This window comes from Hemiscyllium ocellatum, chromosome 7, assembly GCF_020745735.1.
Source record: "Hemiscyllium ocellatum isolate sHemOce1 chromosome 7, sHemOce1.pat.X.cur, whole genome shotgun sequence".
NCBI classification, from domain to species: Eukaryota; Metazoa; Chordata; class Chondrichthyes; order Orectolobiformes; family Hemiscylliidae; genus Hemiscyllium; species Hemiscyllium ocellatum.
Window position 1 is genome coordinate 63,246,160 of NC_083407.1, and position 18,224 is coordinate 63,264,383.

The following is an 18,224-nucleotide window of genomic DNA, read 5'->3' on the forward strand; positions in this document are numbered from 1 at the left end:
TTCATCAGCATTTAACTCAACCTGAAATCCAAAATAAATTAAAGCCAGTCTAGTTGAGTATCTCTACTTTGTTTGATTCTATTATTCCTAATTTCAGAATGTTCTTGCTGAAAGGTAAAATTACATGGACTAAAGATAAAATTATGAGCCCACATCCTGTGAAAGAATAAAAAACTGAACAAAAGTCACAGCAATTCCCATATCCTAATATCTATGCAAACTGCTAAATGTATCTATTGCATAAATAAATATACACAAAGTAACATTACATCAAAAACTAGACTTTTTGGTCTCTCATAGGATCATTAGTCTGTGTAACTCAATGAAAAGATGGTGATAGAATTTTAAAAATATTTTTAGGTAAAGATAGATAGATATCAAATAAGAAGTTGAAACATTAGCACGGGTAGGTAGGAATTGGTTTAATTTGAGATTACAGTCAGTTCAGCCATGATCTAATTGAATGTCAGAACAAGCTTGAGGATCCGAATGGTCATCTCCCCACCCTGAATCGTATGCGTCTACATATAACAGCTGCCAGACATTTGGCAAAATACAGACACATTTAAACTGAAATAAGTTTGCTAGTTTGATATCCAACATAACTTGACATTTTAAAAAAAGTACAATGATTGAATCCCTTTTCTATTAGGAGGAGAAAGTGAGGTCTGCAGATGCTGGAGATCAGAGCTGAAAATATGTTGCTGGAAAAGCGCAGCAGGTCAGGCAGCATCCAAGGAACAGGAGATTCGACGTTTTGGGCATAAGCCTGAAGAATAATTCCTGAAGGGCTTATGCCCAAAACGTCGAATCTCCTGTTCCTTGGATGCTGCCTGACCTGCTGCGCTTTTCCAGCAACACATTTTCATCCCTTTTCTATTACAATTGAATCCCTTACAATTGTTTTGAGAACAAATGCTGGTAGAACAGAAATCCTGAAGTGCAATGAAAGTGTGATATCTGAAGAGTTGGTCCTGCTACATTACTTTCTAATTCAGATTTATATCATTGTTGCTCATTTATATCATGGTCAACTCTACTCATGCCTCACTTACAATTTTAAGAGATGTAATGAATTTTTTTTTATTGAAAGTACATTATATCTTAAGTAACACTTGTATTGCTCAAAATCTGAATTAGAATTAATAATTTTGTTGTTACACTTGCTCATAGAATTAGGCATTTCTGGCTAAACCAGCATTTATTGCCCTTCCCTAATTGCTGTGGAGAAGGTAGCAGTTGCCTTCTTAAACTATTGAAATCCTTGAGATGTAGGGATATCAGCAATGCTGTTAGAAAAGTAGCTCCAGCAAACTGACCCAATAACAATGAAGGAGCAGCATATGGCTCAAGCCACAATGCTAAAAGACTTGGTGGAAGTGAACTTGCAGCTATTGGTTCGTCCAATGCATCTGCTGTGTTTGTCCTTTTAGGCAGCAGATGTTACAGTTTAGAATGTGCTGCTGAACAAGTCTTGGTGATGTGCTTGCAGATGGCACATATTGTTGCAACACTTCATCAGTGGTAAAGAGCATGAATGTTGAAGATGGTGGAATAAAGACGGTATTGAGCTTTGAGTATTATTGGAGCTTCACCCATCCAGGCAAGTGGGCAGTATTCCATCATGCTCTTGACAAGTGCCTTAGAGCAGGTGAACAGACATTCGGGAGACAGGTGGAGAGATATGAACACAGAATTCGAGTCTTTGACTGCAGTATCTGGTCAAAGTTTAGTCCAAAAACATTGTTGGGGATATTTTTAATGGTGGTAATGCCGTCAAATGCCTTAGGGCAATGGTTAGACTCTCTAATAAAAGGAAAATACCATAGATGCTAGAGATCCTGAAATAAAAACAGAAAATGCTAGAGAAACTCAGCAGGTCTGGCAGTATCTGTAGAAAGTGAACATTTCATTTCCCATAACAGTTCCAAAGAAGAATCATGGGTCTCAAAATATTAACTCTGTTTCACTGTCGACAGATACTACCAGACCTGCTAATTTTCTCCACCATTTTCTGTTTTTATTATGGCTAGATGCTCGTTTGGGATGGTCATCAGCAGGCATTTTTGTGGCATAAATGTGATTGTTGTCAATTTACCTAGTCTTTCCAAATGTAGATTATATTCACATTTTTTTAAAAACACAAAATGTTTTTAATGGAAGTTCAGTTAATTGAATTTTTTTAGCACTGTTGTGGTTCTGTTCGCCGAGCTGGGAGTTTTTCTTGCAAACGTTTCATCCCCTTTCTAGGTGACATCTTCAGTGCTTGGGAGCCTCCTGTGAAGCGCTTCTGTGTTGATTCCTCCGGCATTTATACTGGTTTGAATCTGCCGCTTCCGATCGTCAGTTGCTGTCCGCTGCAGTGGCCGGTATATAGGGTCTAGGTCGATGTGTCTGTTGATCAAATTCGTGAATGAGTGCCATGCCTCTAGGAATTCCCTGGCTGTTCTCTGTTTGGCTTGCCCTATAATAGTGGTGTTGTCCCAATCGAATTCGTATTGTTTGTCATCTGAGTGTATGGCTACTAGGGATAGCTGGTCATGTCATTTTGTGGCTAGTTGGTTTTCATGGATGCGGGTTGTTAGCTGTCTTCCTGTTTGTCCTATGTAGTGTTTTGTACAGTCCTTGCATGGGATTTTGTACACTATGTTGGTTTTGCTCATGCTGGGTATCGGGTCCTTTGTCCTGGTGAGTTGTTGTCTGAGGGTGGCTGTTGGTTTGTGTGCTGTTATGAGTCCTAGTGGTCGCAGTAGTCTGGCTGTCAGTTCAGAAATGCTCCTGATGTATGATAGTGTGGCCAGTCCTTTGGGTTGTGGCATGTCCTCATTTCGTTGTCCTTCTCGAAGGCATCTGTTGATGAAATTGCGCAGGTATCCGTTTTTGGTGAATACCTTGTACAGAACAAACAGTGAGACAAAGTATCATACCTATGATAACAAGGAAAAGACAAACACACAACCTCAACACCAAGGAGAAAGAAGCACTAAAATCACTAAGAAACGATAAGACCATAATCATACTACCAGCAGACAAAGGCAGAATGACGGTAATACTGGACAAATCAGATTACTTTCAAAAAGCTGAAGAACTACTTGCAGACACCAACATCTACCAAAACAGGGAGTTTGACTCCACTCCACAGCTCACCAATAGGATAAACAACACACTGAGGTAGCTACAAAAAAACGGACAGATAACCAGGACTGACCGACAAAGAATGAAACTGGAAAGCAACAACACCCCCAGATTCTATGGACTACCTAAAGTGCACAAACCAGACATCCCACTCAGACCCATAGTATCACTACCAGGAACACCATCACACAAACTGGCTAAAGAGCTACAACAGAAACTGAAACACCTGATCAGCGGATCCAGACACTCTCCAGTCAACACAAGAATTCTTGGACATCATCAGAAATATACACATAGACAAGGAAGAAACCATGGTCTCATTCGATGTAACGGCACTGTTCATTTCTATTGACAAAACCCTAGCCAGAGAAACAATATCCAACCTGCTGGACATACACAACAGACAACAGGACGCTGAACCTATTAACAAAGACGGCATACTTAAACTACGGGACCTGTGCCTCACAACACACTTCACATTCAACAACCAGATATATGAACAAATCAACGGAACACCCATGGGCTCACCGATCTCCGGACTCATAGCAGAAGCAGTAATGCAAAGGTTAGAAAAAACAGTTTTAACGCAATTACAACCCAAACTCTGGGTCAGATACGTGGACTACACCTTTGTAATCATTAAAAACACAGAAATAGAAAACACACACCGGATCATCAACGCCACACTTACAGGAATCCGTTTCACGAGAGAGAAAGAAAAGGATAACCAACTCCCATTCCTAGACGTGATGGTACAAAGAACACCGAACGGAGAATTCACCACGAAGGTATACAGGAAAGCCACACACACAGACCAAGTCCTGAACTATGAAAGCAACCACAACACACACAAACGAAGTTGCATCAGGACACTATTCAAAAGGGCCACAACACATTGCAGCACACCTGAACTACAAAAAGAGGAAGAAGAACACCTATACAAGGTATTCACCAAAAACGGATACCCGCGCATTTTCATCAACAGACGCCTTAGGGAAAGACAACGAAATGAGGACATGCCACAACCCAAAGGACTGGCCACACTACCATACATCAGGAGCATTTCTGAACTGACAGCCAGACTACTGCGACCACTAGGGCTCATAACAGCACACAAACCAACAGCCACCCTCAGACAACAACTCACCAGGACAAAGGACCCGATACCCAGCATGAGCAAAACCAACGTAGTGTACAAAATCCCATGCAAGGACTGTACAAAACACTACATAGGACAAACAGGAAGACAGCTAACAACCCGCATCCATGAACACCAACTAGCCACAAAACGACACGACCAGCTATCCCTAGTAGCCATACACTCAGATGACAAACAACACGAATTCGATTGGGACAACACCACTATTACAGGGCAGGCCAACCAGAGAATAACCAGGGAATTCCTAGTGGCATGGCACTCATTCACAAATTTGATCAACAGACACATCGACCTAGACCCTATATACCGGCCACTGCAGCGGACAGCAACTGACAACCGGAAGCGGCAGATTCAAACCACTATAAATGCCGGAGGAATCAGCACAGAAGCGCTTCACAGGAGGCTCCCAAGCACTGAAGATGTCACCTAGAAAGGGGACGAAACGTTTGCAAGAGAAATTCCCAGCTCGGCAAACAGAACCACAACAACGAGCACCCGAGCTACAAATCTTCTCTCAAACTTTTTTTTAGCACTGCTGTATTTCAGACTTCCACGATTGTGTAGGTACACAAAAAGTAAAATGTTATATTAATTTCATCTATTACAAATCAAACAAAAAAACTTTTCATTTTAAGCTGTCTTTTAAAAGTTCTGCCAAAATAAAATAATCCAACATGACTTCTTTTTAGGTTACCATCCTTTCGGTCCATTTAATATCACCTCCCACCCTTGGCAGGAATATGCAGGTGGCAGGGTGGCTCAGTGGTTAGCACTGCTGCCTCACAATGTCAGGGACCCAGGTTTGATTTCTGCCTCAGGTGACTACCTATGTGGAGTTTGCACATTCTCCCAGTGTCTGCCTGGGTTTCCTCCGGGTGCTCCAGTTTCCTCCCACAATCCAAAGATGTACAGGCCAGGAGAATTGGCAATGCTAAATTGCCCATAGTGATCGGTGCATTAGTCAGGGATAAATGTAGGGGAATGGGTCTGGGTGGGTTACTCTTCGGAGGGTTGGCGTGGACTTGTTGGGCCAAAGGGCCTGTTTCCATACTAACAGGAATTGAATCTAATTACGGTTATTGTGATTCTACAGTTCTGTTGCCACAACTTCACTGGCCATGTACAAAGCAAATTATTTATGGACTGATTTGGTAATACTGTTTTTAATGGCTTAGTAGCACATTAAAATCCTGAGAGTGCTGTTGCTTTTAAATTATGGAGGATCATTAATATCTTAGAATGATTTTCAGATGCAATTACAGTTTTCAGATATAGTATTCAAAAGTAGGAAGTACATGCAAATATGAGTTTCATTTTTCTGATTATTTCTAAATTACAGTCCATTAAATCTACACATATTTCCAAATAAGATTTACCTTTCTTCTTTATCCAAAGCTTTCTTATCTGCTGAATTACTCTTCTTAGGAGGTACAGGTGGTGCCACCTTCCTACAGATCTCCTCAATGCTACACTTGTTCTGACGACTCCGTGCTGCAGTTTTTAATAGAATTCTTTCTATTGCTGTTATCCCATCACCATGGATTTGTTGCATCGGGTCCAACCTGGATGTAGATTCTGAATCTTCTAACCAAAATGGATAATAAGAGTTTTGTTTTCCTGAGAGTTTATGATGGAGCTTGATTAGTAAAGAAAGCATACTTTCTCTGATTTCCAAAATGGTTGTGGTAAATTGTGGAGTTGAATTAGGAGCAGTCCACTTTGATGTTTTTGGCCTCACAGCTGCAGTTTGAATCGCACTGCCACTGTTGCGATTTATAATCTCCTGAAACTTTCTTCTGCGTTCTGCAACTAAACTGAAGACCTGAGCTGTATTTGAATTCTAAAAGAAAATGAAATAAAATTCAAATTTGTTACAACAATAAAATCTCGAAAGTTTAAATGTCAGTGGACATTCACAATTACGGGTATACTTGACATCAAGTTAGATTGCCAATTTGCTGGGCTTGCGTGAAAATATTGTTGTTAGTCTGCTATCAACTTTATCCCCCATTTCTATAAAAGAACCCTATTTTTTAAAAAAATACATTAAGCAACAACCTGAATTTCCATTCATAATTAAATCTATGAAAGTGGAAAACCTGATCACCAATTTTCACCAACTTACAAACAAGCAGCAAGGTGAAAATCTTCCACATTCTAATTACATTAGCAGATGCACCGCTTTACTTTTTTCTGAAAAGCATACTAAAGCATCAGAACAACGTAACTTCCGTTTACAGAAAACAAGTACAGGTACACTGAACACCAGGTTTCAAGCTGGATGAAATGGGATTGAGAGTAGGAAGGAAAAATAGGAGAGGAATTTTAACTAATTCAAAATCCATGCACTTGGAGAGATAAAGTGAATTACATAACCCAGGCAGTAAATTAATACCTTGAAGATTTTACAGAATTGAAAGACAACATTCCAAACATAATTTTGTTTCTTCTAAAATGTCTACTTATTACATGAAGTCTGCAACACTCCACACAACAACTTTGATAGATTGGTTATCCAGAACAAGAAAGAAACTGAGTACCTCTCTGGTGAGAGCAGTAGCCCTTCTTGACCCCTATTATAAAGGAAGAGAGATGAAAAAGTTGTTGTGAAGCACAGAACTGTTAGTTTGAAAAGTAAAGGATGCCATTTTTCAGTGAAAAATGCAAGCACCCTTGCATGCCCCATGATGCAGCATTTTTATATTTCTTGAGTATAAATTCTGAAAAATCTGAAATAGTTCCAAACTTTCATTGTATTTGCAGCTGTCATTGCAAATCACAGTGTGATGTTAAAAAGAACCAAAGATTTCCTTCGTGTCTTCATTAAGCAAAAAACAAGTTGAAAGATCATGTTATTTCTGGTATTGCATATTTCCAAAATACAAAATGAACTGACACAATTACTTCATTGGTGAATTTCAGCCTACTTCCAATATGCAATTAAATAGTTCAATGCAAACCGAGTGCTACCCACTTACATCTGCCATCCCTCATGGCATGCTTCCTCAGGCCCATTTTGAATCAATAGATTCCAATCAATCCAATTGTTCCTGATAATTTCCTCCCATCAATCTCATTCTTCAAACATTTTTATCAACCTCTGGAATATAACTCCTCCAAATCTCTCATTGGCATCCATGAATCTTCAAGCTCGCTCTCTCAATTGACTTGCACACAAACTTCTATGAAATCATAGCCAGAGAATTAATTGTACTGGTTTCTCTTCCTGTTACCACACCATTACCTTTGGTGTCCCCAAGAACTATGTTTTTCTCTCTTATTATTTGTCGGTTATCTCCTAGCCTCGATTAATGCAGCAGTATGTACCATCTACAAGATGCACTGCAATAATTCACAAATGCTCCCTCAACAATACCTTTGAAACCTGCCACTTCTGCCACCACCACTGTCAAGGTAAACATTTTTTACCTACTTCACAGTGCCTTTGAAGTGAACAACCTGTATTTACTGTGGGTCTGAAGTCACTTATGGCCAGACCAGGTCAGGGCAGCAGAAATCCTTCCCTGAAAGAACTAGATGGATTTATACAACAATATATGTGTTCCATGTCATGGTCACTATCACTGAGATAAATTTGTCCTTCCTGATTTATTAATGGAATCTAAATTCCAAAAGCTGCGATGGGATTTGGACCCTCATCCTCAAATCAATAGCTTAAGCATCTGGATTACTATCCCAGTGACTATCACTATGCTTCTGTCTACCTTCTAACCACCCTCAACACAGGTTGATAATACACAAACTACAGCAGTTCAAGAAGGTAACTATCAACTTCTCAAGGGCAATTAAGGTTAGAAATGAAAGCAGAACCAGTGAAGTTTGTGTCAAAAAAATAAATTTTTAAAAAGTGTATCATTTCAATTCACTCTTGGATATCCTGTCCTACCAGTGGAACAAGAAAAAGGTGGACATTGCCACCAATATTAGGTAAGTGGAGACTGTATATTGGGACAATCTATGCCACAAACATGTTGGGGCCAGTTTTCAGTGATTAATTTAAAAAGTAGAGAGAGTTTTAAATTACATAGTGGGGCAAGATATCCAATTTGGGAAGGTGTGCATGAATCACAAAATGTTCATAGGACAGGCACAGCAAATATTTAGGAATGCTAAATCAATATTATTGTTGATTGTGAGAGAAATTGAATCCAAAAGTAGAAACACATTTCAATTATACAGGACAAGAATGAGATCACATAGTACAATCTACAGAATTGGACCTCCTTATTTAAGGAAGAATGTAAATACACTAGAGAGTTCAGAGAAGATTTACGAGACTCATACCTGGAATAGGTGGGCTGTCTTATAAAGAAAGGTTGCACAGAATAGCTTTGCATGTATTGTGAAAGTAGCAGTGTTAAAGACAACTTGACTGAAACAAAGAATGTTTCTGGGGTGAGGCTAGGGGGGGTGCTACTTGATAGTTAGGTACAGAAAGGATGCTTCCTCTTATGGGAGGATCTAGAAATAGGGACAGTTTGTTAAAGTCAGAGTTCACGTGTTAATGCAGAGATAATGAGAGAGCTTTTTTTCCCCTGACAGACCATAATGAGTCTTAGGAACTCTGCTTCCATTGCTTTTTGAGGGAGAGAGTTTTTGAAAATTTTCAAGGTCATGATAGGCAGATTTGTCACAAGAAAGGATGTAAAACTTTAACAGGTTTGGGCAGGAATGTGAATAATCACATCAATCATTATCCTATTGAAAGGTAGAGTAGAGTTGAGGGATCAAGTGCCCTATTCTGAATAATTCATATATTTATTGGCCATGCAAACCTTGGGAACGGATCAATAGCCAATAAAAGATCAGACATATGGGATTAGTACATGAGAATACATTATATAATTTTGTTATTTCTGATTAACTATTGCAAATGTGAGGCTAAATTATCACAACAAACACACACTAACCTGCATAAAAGAAGAGGTATCTGAGCTTGTGCTAGCAGGTGCTTCTCTGGTCACTTCTGGCGCTGTCTCCGGAAGTCTGACTCGCACATAGTTAATGATATGATGCAGATTTGTTGCTATGTTAGTTCCATGAAACCAACTATCAGAACATCGCTCTTCACCAAACATTTCCTACAAGAAAATTTAATTATAAAGTTAATTAGTCTTTTTGGAGTAAATGTAGTTGAACATGTCTGAGAGTTGTTTTTGTTGATACAGGTAAATAAAAATTTAAAATTATACATAAACAAAAGCAAATGGTCAGAAACTATTGTATCCTAACATTATCATCAAATACTGGTGCCAAAGTCAAAAACCATATTAAAAAATACCTAAGACATACCCATAATTAGGGTTGTAAATATTCTCAATGGCTTGGTTTATCACATGGAGACCACAAAGTTTCAAATGTCTGCTGAAACTGTGTGAAAGCCATCAACATCTTCCAAGAGCTTCATGGAATAGCAAGAATTCTATACACATTTTTGAGTCTTTGCAATTTGTGCTGCTACCTTCAAATATTTCTGTAGATATACAACACAAACTCATGTTCCTGCACCTCCTAACAAATTTTACCATTTATTTTATATTGTTTCATCTTATTCCTCCTGGCAAAATTAATCACTTCAAATTTTATGCAGGACAGCACAATGGGACAATGGTTAGCACTGTTGCCTCACAATGCCAGGGACACACATTCAATTCCACCTATAGGAGACTGTCTGTGTGAAGTTTGCACAGTCTCCCAGTGTCTGTGTGGGTTTCCTCACAGCGCTCTGTTTTGCTCCCACAGTCCAAAGATGTGCAGGTTAGGTGGTTTGGCAATGCTAAGACTTTTGCCCGAAACGTCAATTTTCCTGCTCCTCGGATGCTGCCTGACCTGCTGTGCTTTTCCAGCACCACTCTAATCTAGACTCTGGTTTCCAGCATCTGCAGTCCTTGTTTTTACCTGGCAATGCTAAATTACCCAGTGTCCAGCGATATGCAGACTAACTGGATTAACCACGGGAAATGTGGGGTTACGGATATGGGATGGATCTGGGTGGGTTACTCTTTGAAGGGTTGATGTAGACTCGATAGGCTGAATGACCTGCTTCCATGCAATAGAGATTCTATGACTCTAAATTGTACCTACTATGCATCTACCAACTTAGGCAATCTGCCTTCGGCAAACTAATGTTAGCATCATGACCCACATTTCAAAGTTTTTTATTACTTGTTAATGTTGCATTGCATACCCAAGTACAGGAAATCAATACATCAATAAGTGTAGACCTAATAAAGAACTCAAAAATACCGCAGGGTGTATTTCTTTATAATCAGTCACAATACTTCCCTCCAGTGACAATCTTCATTTTTTAAACCATTCAGCTATACTGCCTTTACATGTGAACATATGAAATAAGAGCAGAAGACCACTATTTGGACACTTTAACCTGTTCCACCATGGCTGATCAGTATCAATTCCACATTCCTATCCCCGTCAATAACCTTCCATTCCCTTTCCTAAAGAGAATCTGGCTTAACAATATTTAATGACTGTGCCCTACTCCTTCTGAAGCATAAAGTTCCAAGACCACACAATCCTCAGAGAAACAAATTCTCATATCTGTTTGAAAAAGGTGACCTCTAATTTTAAAAACATCACCTCCTAATTCTGGACTCACCTACAACAGGAAATGTCCTTTTCATGTCCATCTTGTCGAAACTATTCAAAATCTCAAACTTTAATCTATTCACCTTCACTGGTCTGACATCAGTGGAAACAAGCCAACTTGTTCAACTTACCCTCATTGGACAAGATGTTCATTTCAGATAACAATCTGAGAAAACCTTCTCTGAACTGCCTGCAATGAATTCACATTCTTTCTCAAATAGACAGATCAAGAATGCGTACACAGCTTGACAAAAATGGTCTTGTCAATTACTTGTATAACTGAACCATAACACTTAAGTTATATTCAAATCTCTAAATACAAAAGATTGCATCCCATTAGGCTTCTTGATTAAATACCATATCTGCATTTTAAATTTTTGGTGACTCAGGCACCGGAACATCAAATCCCTCTGTATATCAAAATTGTGTCATCATTATCCATTTAAATACTCAGCGTTTTCATTCTTCCTGCAAAAGTGGACAACTTCACATTTTTTCCACATGCTTCATCTGTCAGATTTTCACTTATTCACTCAAACTGTCTCTCTACAACTTCCTTGTATCTTCTTCATACTTTCATACTAATTGTTGTCATGTATGAATCTAGCTGTAATGCATTTGCTCTCCACATCAAAGTTATTTATGTAATTTGTATAATGCTGGGCCCTATCTCACCATTATTAGACACCATCCTATCAATCAAAGGCCCACTCGTGCATATTCTTTTTCTGGCAGACAACAACCTTCTATCTCCATTAATACGTTACCCTGTGTACCATGCCCTCTATCCAAGCGCTGAGCTATGAGTTTAACCTCTCCTTGCTGATGCCACTTGGATCATTCAGCACTTAGGAGATTATATGGTGACTGTTGCTGGGCTTTAGCGAGGAAGAATGAGACTGCTTTGTGTGCAATATTTATGTCTAATTTATTTACCTGATGTAAGGTGCAAGCTTGTGCAGCATGGAGGAGATCAAGCTAGAGTTCCTTGTGGGAACAGCAAGCTGAACATGGTGGCAAAAGACGTCACCGACATCAATGGCTGTCATCCCAAGCAGCCGGAGAGTGGGAACAGGCAGCTAGAAGTGGCCACCGGTGAGAACAGGAGCAGGCAGCTCTTGGCGAGGACAGGAGCTGGCAGCCCCAAGGTATTTGGGAGCAAGAACGGGAACAGGCAGTCCGAGGTGGTGAGAGCAGGAGCAGGTAGGCCGAGATGGCTGGTGGTGAGAGCGGGAAAAGCAGGCTGAAGCGGCTGATGGTGAAAGTAGGAGTAGGCAGCCCAAGGTGACAGTAGGGATAAGGGCAAAGTCAAGCCATTGCGAGTGCAAGTCCATCATGGCCAGGTGCTTACGGACTGTGACATTGAACTATTAATTGTGATCTTTGGTTTTCTACGTTTGAGTAAAAAGGAGTGTAATATTTAACTTACTAACTTGCTTTTTGTATTTTCTTGCTTTGTATCAAGATTCTGTGCCGAGGTAGATTTGTACCTATTAGTGGCAGCCTGTAAACCATTCACTGTACTCAATGTTACTACTTCCAAGAACGACAATAAATTTGTTAGGCACGATTTCCCCTTTAATGAAACAATGCTGACTCTTCCCAATTACTTCAAGGTTTTCTAAGTGCACAGCTATAATATCTTAAATGATTGATTCTAACACATTACTCACACCAGACTTCAAGCTAACAATTCTATTCCTTCCTGTTGTCTGCCTCCCTCCCATTGTGAATAAAGGAATTTCCGGGTTGAAAGAACCGTTACTGAATGTAAATGGTTCTTAAAAACTTAACAGCAACTCAACTACTCGCTTATTAGCCACCTTTTCTCAGGCCCCAAGGATGAAGTCCATTTGGATCCAGAGACTTCACATCCTGCAGTTACATTAGTTAGCTTAGTGTTTCTTCCCTTGTGATTGCCATCTCATTGGTTCCTCTCTCCCCTCAACATTGTGATTTTACACTATTACTATTATTGTTTCTTTTGATCCTCGAGAATGAACACAGAAGCAAAGTATTTGTGCCTTTCAGCTGTGTTTCCCTATCATCTATTATTAACTCCTAATTCTCTCGCTCTGGAGAGAACAACACTGACTTTGAGTTTTCATTTTTAAGTACAGGTAATTCTTCTACAACTTGAGTTTAGTAAACATGATTTAGTGTAATGTCATTTGTGAACTGCAAACTTTTTTAAAAATAAAGTAAACTCCCATTCACTGTTAAGCGATTCCACCCCCAGCACTGGCTCAACAGCAAAACCTAGCCCTAGGTTCCTCTGTCTGCAAAACGCAATTTCAGTGTATTCAGGTAAAACAGGAATGCAATCAGCTCTGCAAGCCTTGAAACTGGCAACTGTAATCTACATTTAGAAGGAACTTTATTTCAAACCGGGGGAGAACCTTGAGGTGGGCTGGATTTCTGCATCAGCAGCACTTGGTCATTCTGCTTGCACAAATTCTGAAGAGCTTTGTGAAAGGTACAGTGTTGTAGTCAGTGATTTTAGTGTCAAAGTTTAAATTTATTGTATTATTTCATTAAAATATATGATTTAAAGATTTATTTAGAGTGTGCTATCGTTTGTGTTAGACTAACTACTATTTTTATTTCAATTTTTACTAAAGTTTGTGAAGGTTCACCTCAACTCGGTTTTTCCCATAGGCCCCATTATTTGTATTGCATGACTTTAAATAATATGATGTTACACAAGAACATAACCACTGTGTTATAGGAGAACTACCTGAACCGTTGGAAACTCTCACTATCCATTCCTACATTCCTAGCTAGTATCCTCTCATCCCAGATTAACCTGTTAGTCATTCTTTATAATTCTACCAATCATTTGACAGGCCAACCATCTTGGTGCAGATACTGTATATGCTTTTCCTTAAGTTTGACATCTTCCTTAACTTCTTTAGTTAACCACGAATGATGGGTTTTTCTTTATAGTAGCAATATACTTTGAATTGTCCTTTGAAAAGTCAGCTACAATATCTCTATTGATCTATCCACTAGCCTGATAGGCCACTTCATTTCAGCTAGCTTGGGTTTCATAACCACACAGTTGTCCTTATTTTAGTTTAAAAGACCAGTCTTAAGAGCCAAGCTCGTTCCTTTAAAATTGGATGTGAAATTGAATCAAATTGTCATTTCAGGATGCTTTTACTCTAAAGTCATTAATCACTTTTGTCACATTACACAACACCATGTCTAATATAATCTGTGCTCTCTTGTCTGTTCCAGAACATGCTGCCCTAAGAAACACTCTCAAAATAATTCAATGAACTTCTCGACCAAGCTGTTTCTGCTAACCTGATTTTTTATTTCGACTTCTATAATTAAAGTCACCCATGTTATTTATGTTCTTTATCACAAGCATCCAATAGCTTTTCTTGAATGTTTTGTCTCAGACCGCGATTACTGTTTCAGGATCTGTAGACCACTCCCACGAGTGACTTATTTCCCCTTATATTCCTCATCACCCCCAAACTGATTCTACATCCTTATCTCAAACTACTATCCTTGATTAACAGTACTACTTCACCACCTTTACCTAGCTTCCTATTCTTCTTGAACACTATCCCACCATCCTGCAACCACGTTCCTATAATGGCTCTCAGATCACTTGTATTTACTTCAACATACACTATCAATTGTCTATTTGTTCATGAATGCTACATGCTGAGACAGAGATTTCATTTTCTTTATGTAGGATATTATAGGAAAAACTTAGTTTAAACAAATGAAACTTTTTTTGTAAAACAAAATTAGAAGGTTACTGTGTCAGGCAAACCATACTGGACGTTGAACATTTAACATCTCTCACTGAGATATTTAGGATAAACTGAGATTCATGCATAAAATCCTGCTTGTATGAAGTACTGGAAATTTTTCTTTTAGTAATATATTACAAAGCTATATGTAAAGCTAACTTCCTCAATGAATCTTTGGTTCATACTTTAATTATTCAAATATATAACATTAATAATGGGAAATCCAATTATGACATTTGACTGCCACAAATTTCTCAGACCGTGAATACACTAATCAAAAACAAGAAACGTAATTGTAAAACTGAAAAAATAAGCAAGATTCATTGATACAAATAGTGAGCTTGTAGCGCAACGGTAGTGCGTCTGACTCCAGATCAGAAGGTTGCGTGTTCAAATCATGTCAGGCTCACTGAAGTCATTGATACAAATGTCAAGTATCCAGTCAGGAGAATTTATCAACAATTAAAAATAACTGAAATAAATCAATCAAACACTCTTAAGAAATTTTCATTTTGGCTCAAGGAAAAAATATTTCAAAGCAAAAGGTAAAAAAATCCCAATCACATTTTTCTTTTAATGTGCAAGGCATCTCTACAAAAGAGAACAGCAAAGCAATAATTGTGATATTAAGTCAAAGTACAAGTAACTAAAGTAGAAGCAAAAAGTAACTACGTTAACTAATGTAACTAAAGGGCATTGGCGATCTTACAGTACAGAAGATGACCTCCCACCCATTGAGTTTGTACAGCTAAAACTACACTACTACCTACACTAGTCCCACGTTCCCAGACCAGACCCATAGCCTTAAATATTATATCACTTAAGTATTCATTCAAGTACTTTTTTAATGGGTGTGAAGTTACCTGCCTCAGACCAGACCTCCCAGTCACTGCCCATTTCAATTACCAAACCACTCCCTTTCTGACATGACCATCCTTGGCCTCCTCCATTGCCAAAACAAACCACACTGCCTACTGGAGGAACACCACCTTATCTTCCACCTCGGCACCTTATGTCCTGGAGGACTCAACATGGAGTTCTCCAATTTCAAATAATCTCCTCCCACATCACCCGACTCCCTTTCCAGTCCCTCCCCCTCATTGCCACTGCTCCCTACTACCAACCGATCCATTTCTCCCACTGACCACTCGTATCCTCTACTTGTCTTCACCTAGCCCCACTTCACCACCCTGCCTCACTTCTCCTTTTATCTGCAGCTCCTCCCACACCCATCCCCAGTCCTGAAGGGTTATACCAGAAACGTCGACTTTTACACCACCTGATGCTACCTGGCTTGCTGTGTTCTTCCAGCCCCCTGCCTGTCTACTTTGGATCCCAGCATCTGCATTTTCTTTTTGTCATCTACTGTACCAGACAGTGCATTGACACCCATCTCCTCTGTGTGAAAAAAAAATTCCTGCAAAACCCTGCTAAACCTATTGCTTTTTATATTAAAATTATAGCCCCTTGTTATTGATCCTTTGACAAAAAGGAAGCAACTGCTTTCTACTCTTTCTGTCCATGTGTCTCATAATCTTATAGTCCTTTATTTGTTTCCTCCTCCACCCCCACTTAGCATTCTCTGCTCCAGAGATATCAACCTAAGCCCCTCCAATCTATCTTTGGGGAGGCAATGGCCAAGTGATATTAATCACGGGACTGTTAATCCAGAAATCCAGGTCATGTCCTCGGGACCTGGCTTCAAATCCTGCCAAGGTAAATGGTATAATTTGAATTCAACAAAAATCTGGAATTAAGAGTCTAATGTCGACAATGAATTTATTTTCGATTATTGAAAAAAACTCATCTGGTTCACTAATGTCCTTCAGGGAAGGAAACTGCCATCCTTATCTGGTCTGGCCTATGAGACTCCAGACCCACAGCGATGTGATGGACTCTCAATTGCACTCTAGGCATTTGGGAAGGGCAATAAACGTTGGCCTAGCCAGCAACGTCTGCATCCCATGAATGAATAAAAGATCTTCATTACTTAAGTGCTACATCCCAGATGACATTCTTCTGAATCTCCTTTGCAACCTATCCAGTACAATCACATGCTTCCTATAGTGCAATGACCAGAACTACATACAGTACTCCAGCTGTGGCCTAGCCAAAGTTCTCTATGGTTCCAATATAACCTTCTACTCTTACAATCTGAGCCTTGAGCGATAAAGGCAAGCATCCCACATGCTTTCTTAATCACCTTTGTCCTGCCATCTTCAGGGATCTGTGGACAAGAACTCGGAGTTTCTTTATCTTCTGACATTCATTGAGTACTCCCTTGACTTATTGCTTCTTCTAAATTGCATCACCTCACATTTATCAGGGTTAAACTACATCGGTCGCTGATCTGCCCATCTGGGCAATCCTGCAATCTAATGCCTTTCTCCTTGCTGTCGACCAATCAATAGTTTTTGACATCCATAAACTTACTTGCTATTCCCCCATGAGTTCTCATCTACAACATTTAGCAAACAATTTAGAATTAGGGGCTCAGCACTGATCCCTGTTGAACGCCACTGGACACTGAGCTCCAGTCACACAAACAGCTTTCTACCACCACACTCTGTCTATGTCACTCAGCCAGTTTTGGACCCAACTTGTTAAGTTCCCCTAGATCCAATGGGCTTCTATGTTTTTTAACCGTTTCCCACGTGGGACTTTGTCAAAGGCCTTGCTGAAATCCAAAGAAACTACATCAAGTGTCCTACCCGCATCTGTACACTTGATCATCTCAAAAAATTCAATCAATTTCTTTAGGCATGACATCCTTCTGACAAAGGGGAGAAAGTGAGGTCTGCAAATGCTGGAGATCAGACTGAAAATGTGTTGCTGGAAAAGCACAGCAGGTCAGGCAGCATCCAAGGAACAGGAAATTCGACGCTTCATCAGGAATGAGAAAATTGTGTCACTTTCCTCATTCCTGATGAAGGGCTTATGCCCGAAACGTCGAACTTCCTGTTCCTTGGATGCTGCCTGATCTGCTGTGCTTTTCCAGCAACACATTTTCAGCTCATCCCTCTGACAAAGCCATGTTGACTGTCCCTGATCAAATCTTGCCTCTCTAAATGGAGACTAATTTTCTTCTTCACTACTTTCTTCAAAATGTTCCCCTATCACTGATGTGGAACTCTGGAGTCTGTGGAATTAATCATGTGAAATAACAAAATGGGAAAAGTATTAAACAGATTTTTTTAAAAATCTGTCTTCACCACAGAAGATACAACTAACATCCCAGAAATATTAGTAAATCAAAAGGCAAAAGGAAGGGAGGAACTTAAAACTATTTCAATCACCAGGGAAATGGTGCTGAGAAAACTATTACAACTGAAGCTCCCAGGACCGGATGGACTTTATCCTGGGGTCTTAAAAAAAAAGAAGATGCAGCAATAGCAGATGCACTGTTTCTGATACTGGAAATCTTCCAAGATTCTAGAAAGGTCCCATAGGTTGGAGAATAGAGGAGTCACATCTGCTATTTAAGGAGAAAGACAGACAGCAGCAAACTTCAGGCAGGTTATGTTAAGACGGAT

The 18,224-nt window shown here is 39.5% G+C and overlaps 1 protein-coding gene and 1 non-coding gene across 5 annotated transcripts in view; one reads left to right on the forward strand and one right to left on the reverse strand.

The window, feature by feature from the left end:
• ubr3 (ubiquitin protein ligase E3 component n-recognin 3) overlaps positions 1–18,224 on the reverse strand; it is a 362,664-nt gene that overhangs the window by 173,206 nt on the left and 171,234 nt on the right. For all 4 annotated transcript variants that reach the window (XM_060827270.1, XM_060827272.1, XM_060827271.1 and 1 more), the window contains 2 exons: positions 9,226–9,396; positions 5,671–6,134 (listed from right to left, as the gene is read on the reverse strand). In XM_060827270.1, coding sequence (XP_060683253.1) covers positions 5,671–6,134; positions 9,226–9,396 — 635 coding nt within the window. The remainder of the gene's footprint in view (positions 1–5,670; positions 6,135–9,225; positions 9,397–18,224) is intronic.
• Positions 15,029–15,100, forward strand: trnaw-cca (transfer RNA tryptophan (anticodon CCA)). Its single transcript has one exon. It is a non-coding gene; the product is annotated as a tRNA-Trp (tRNA).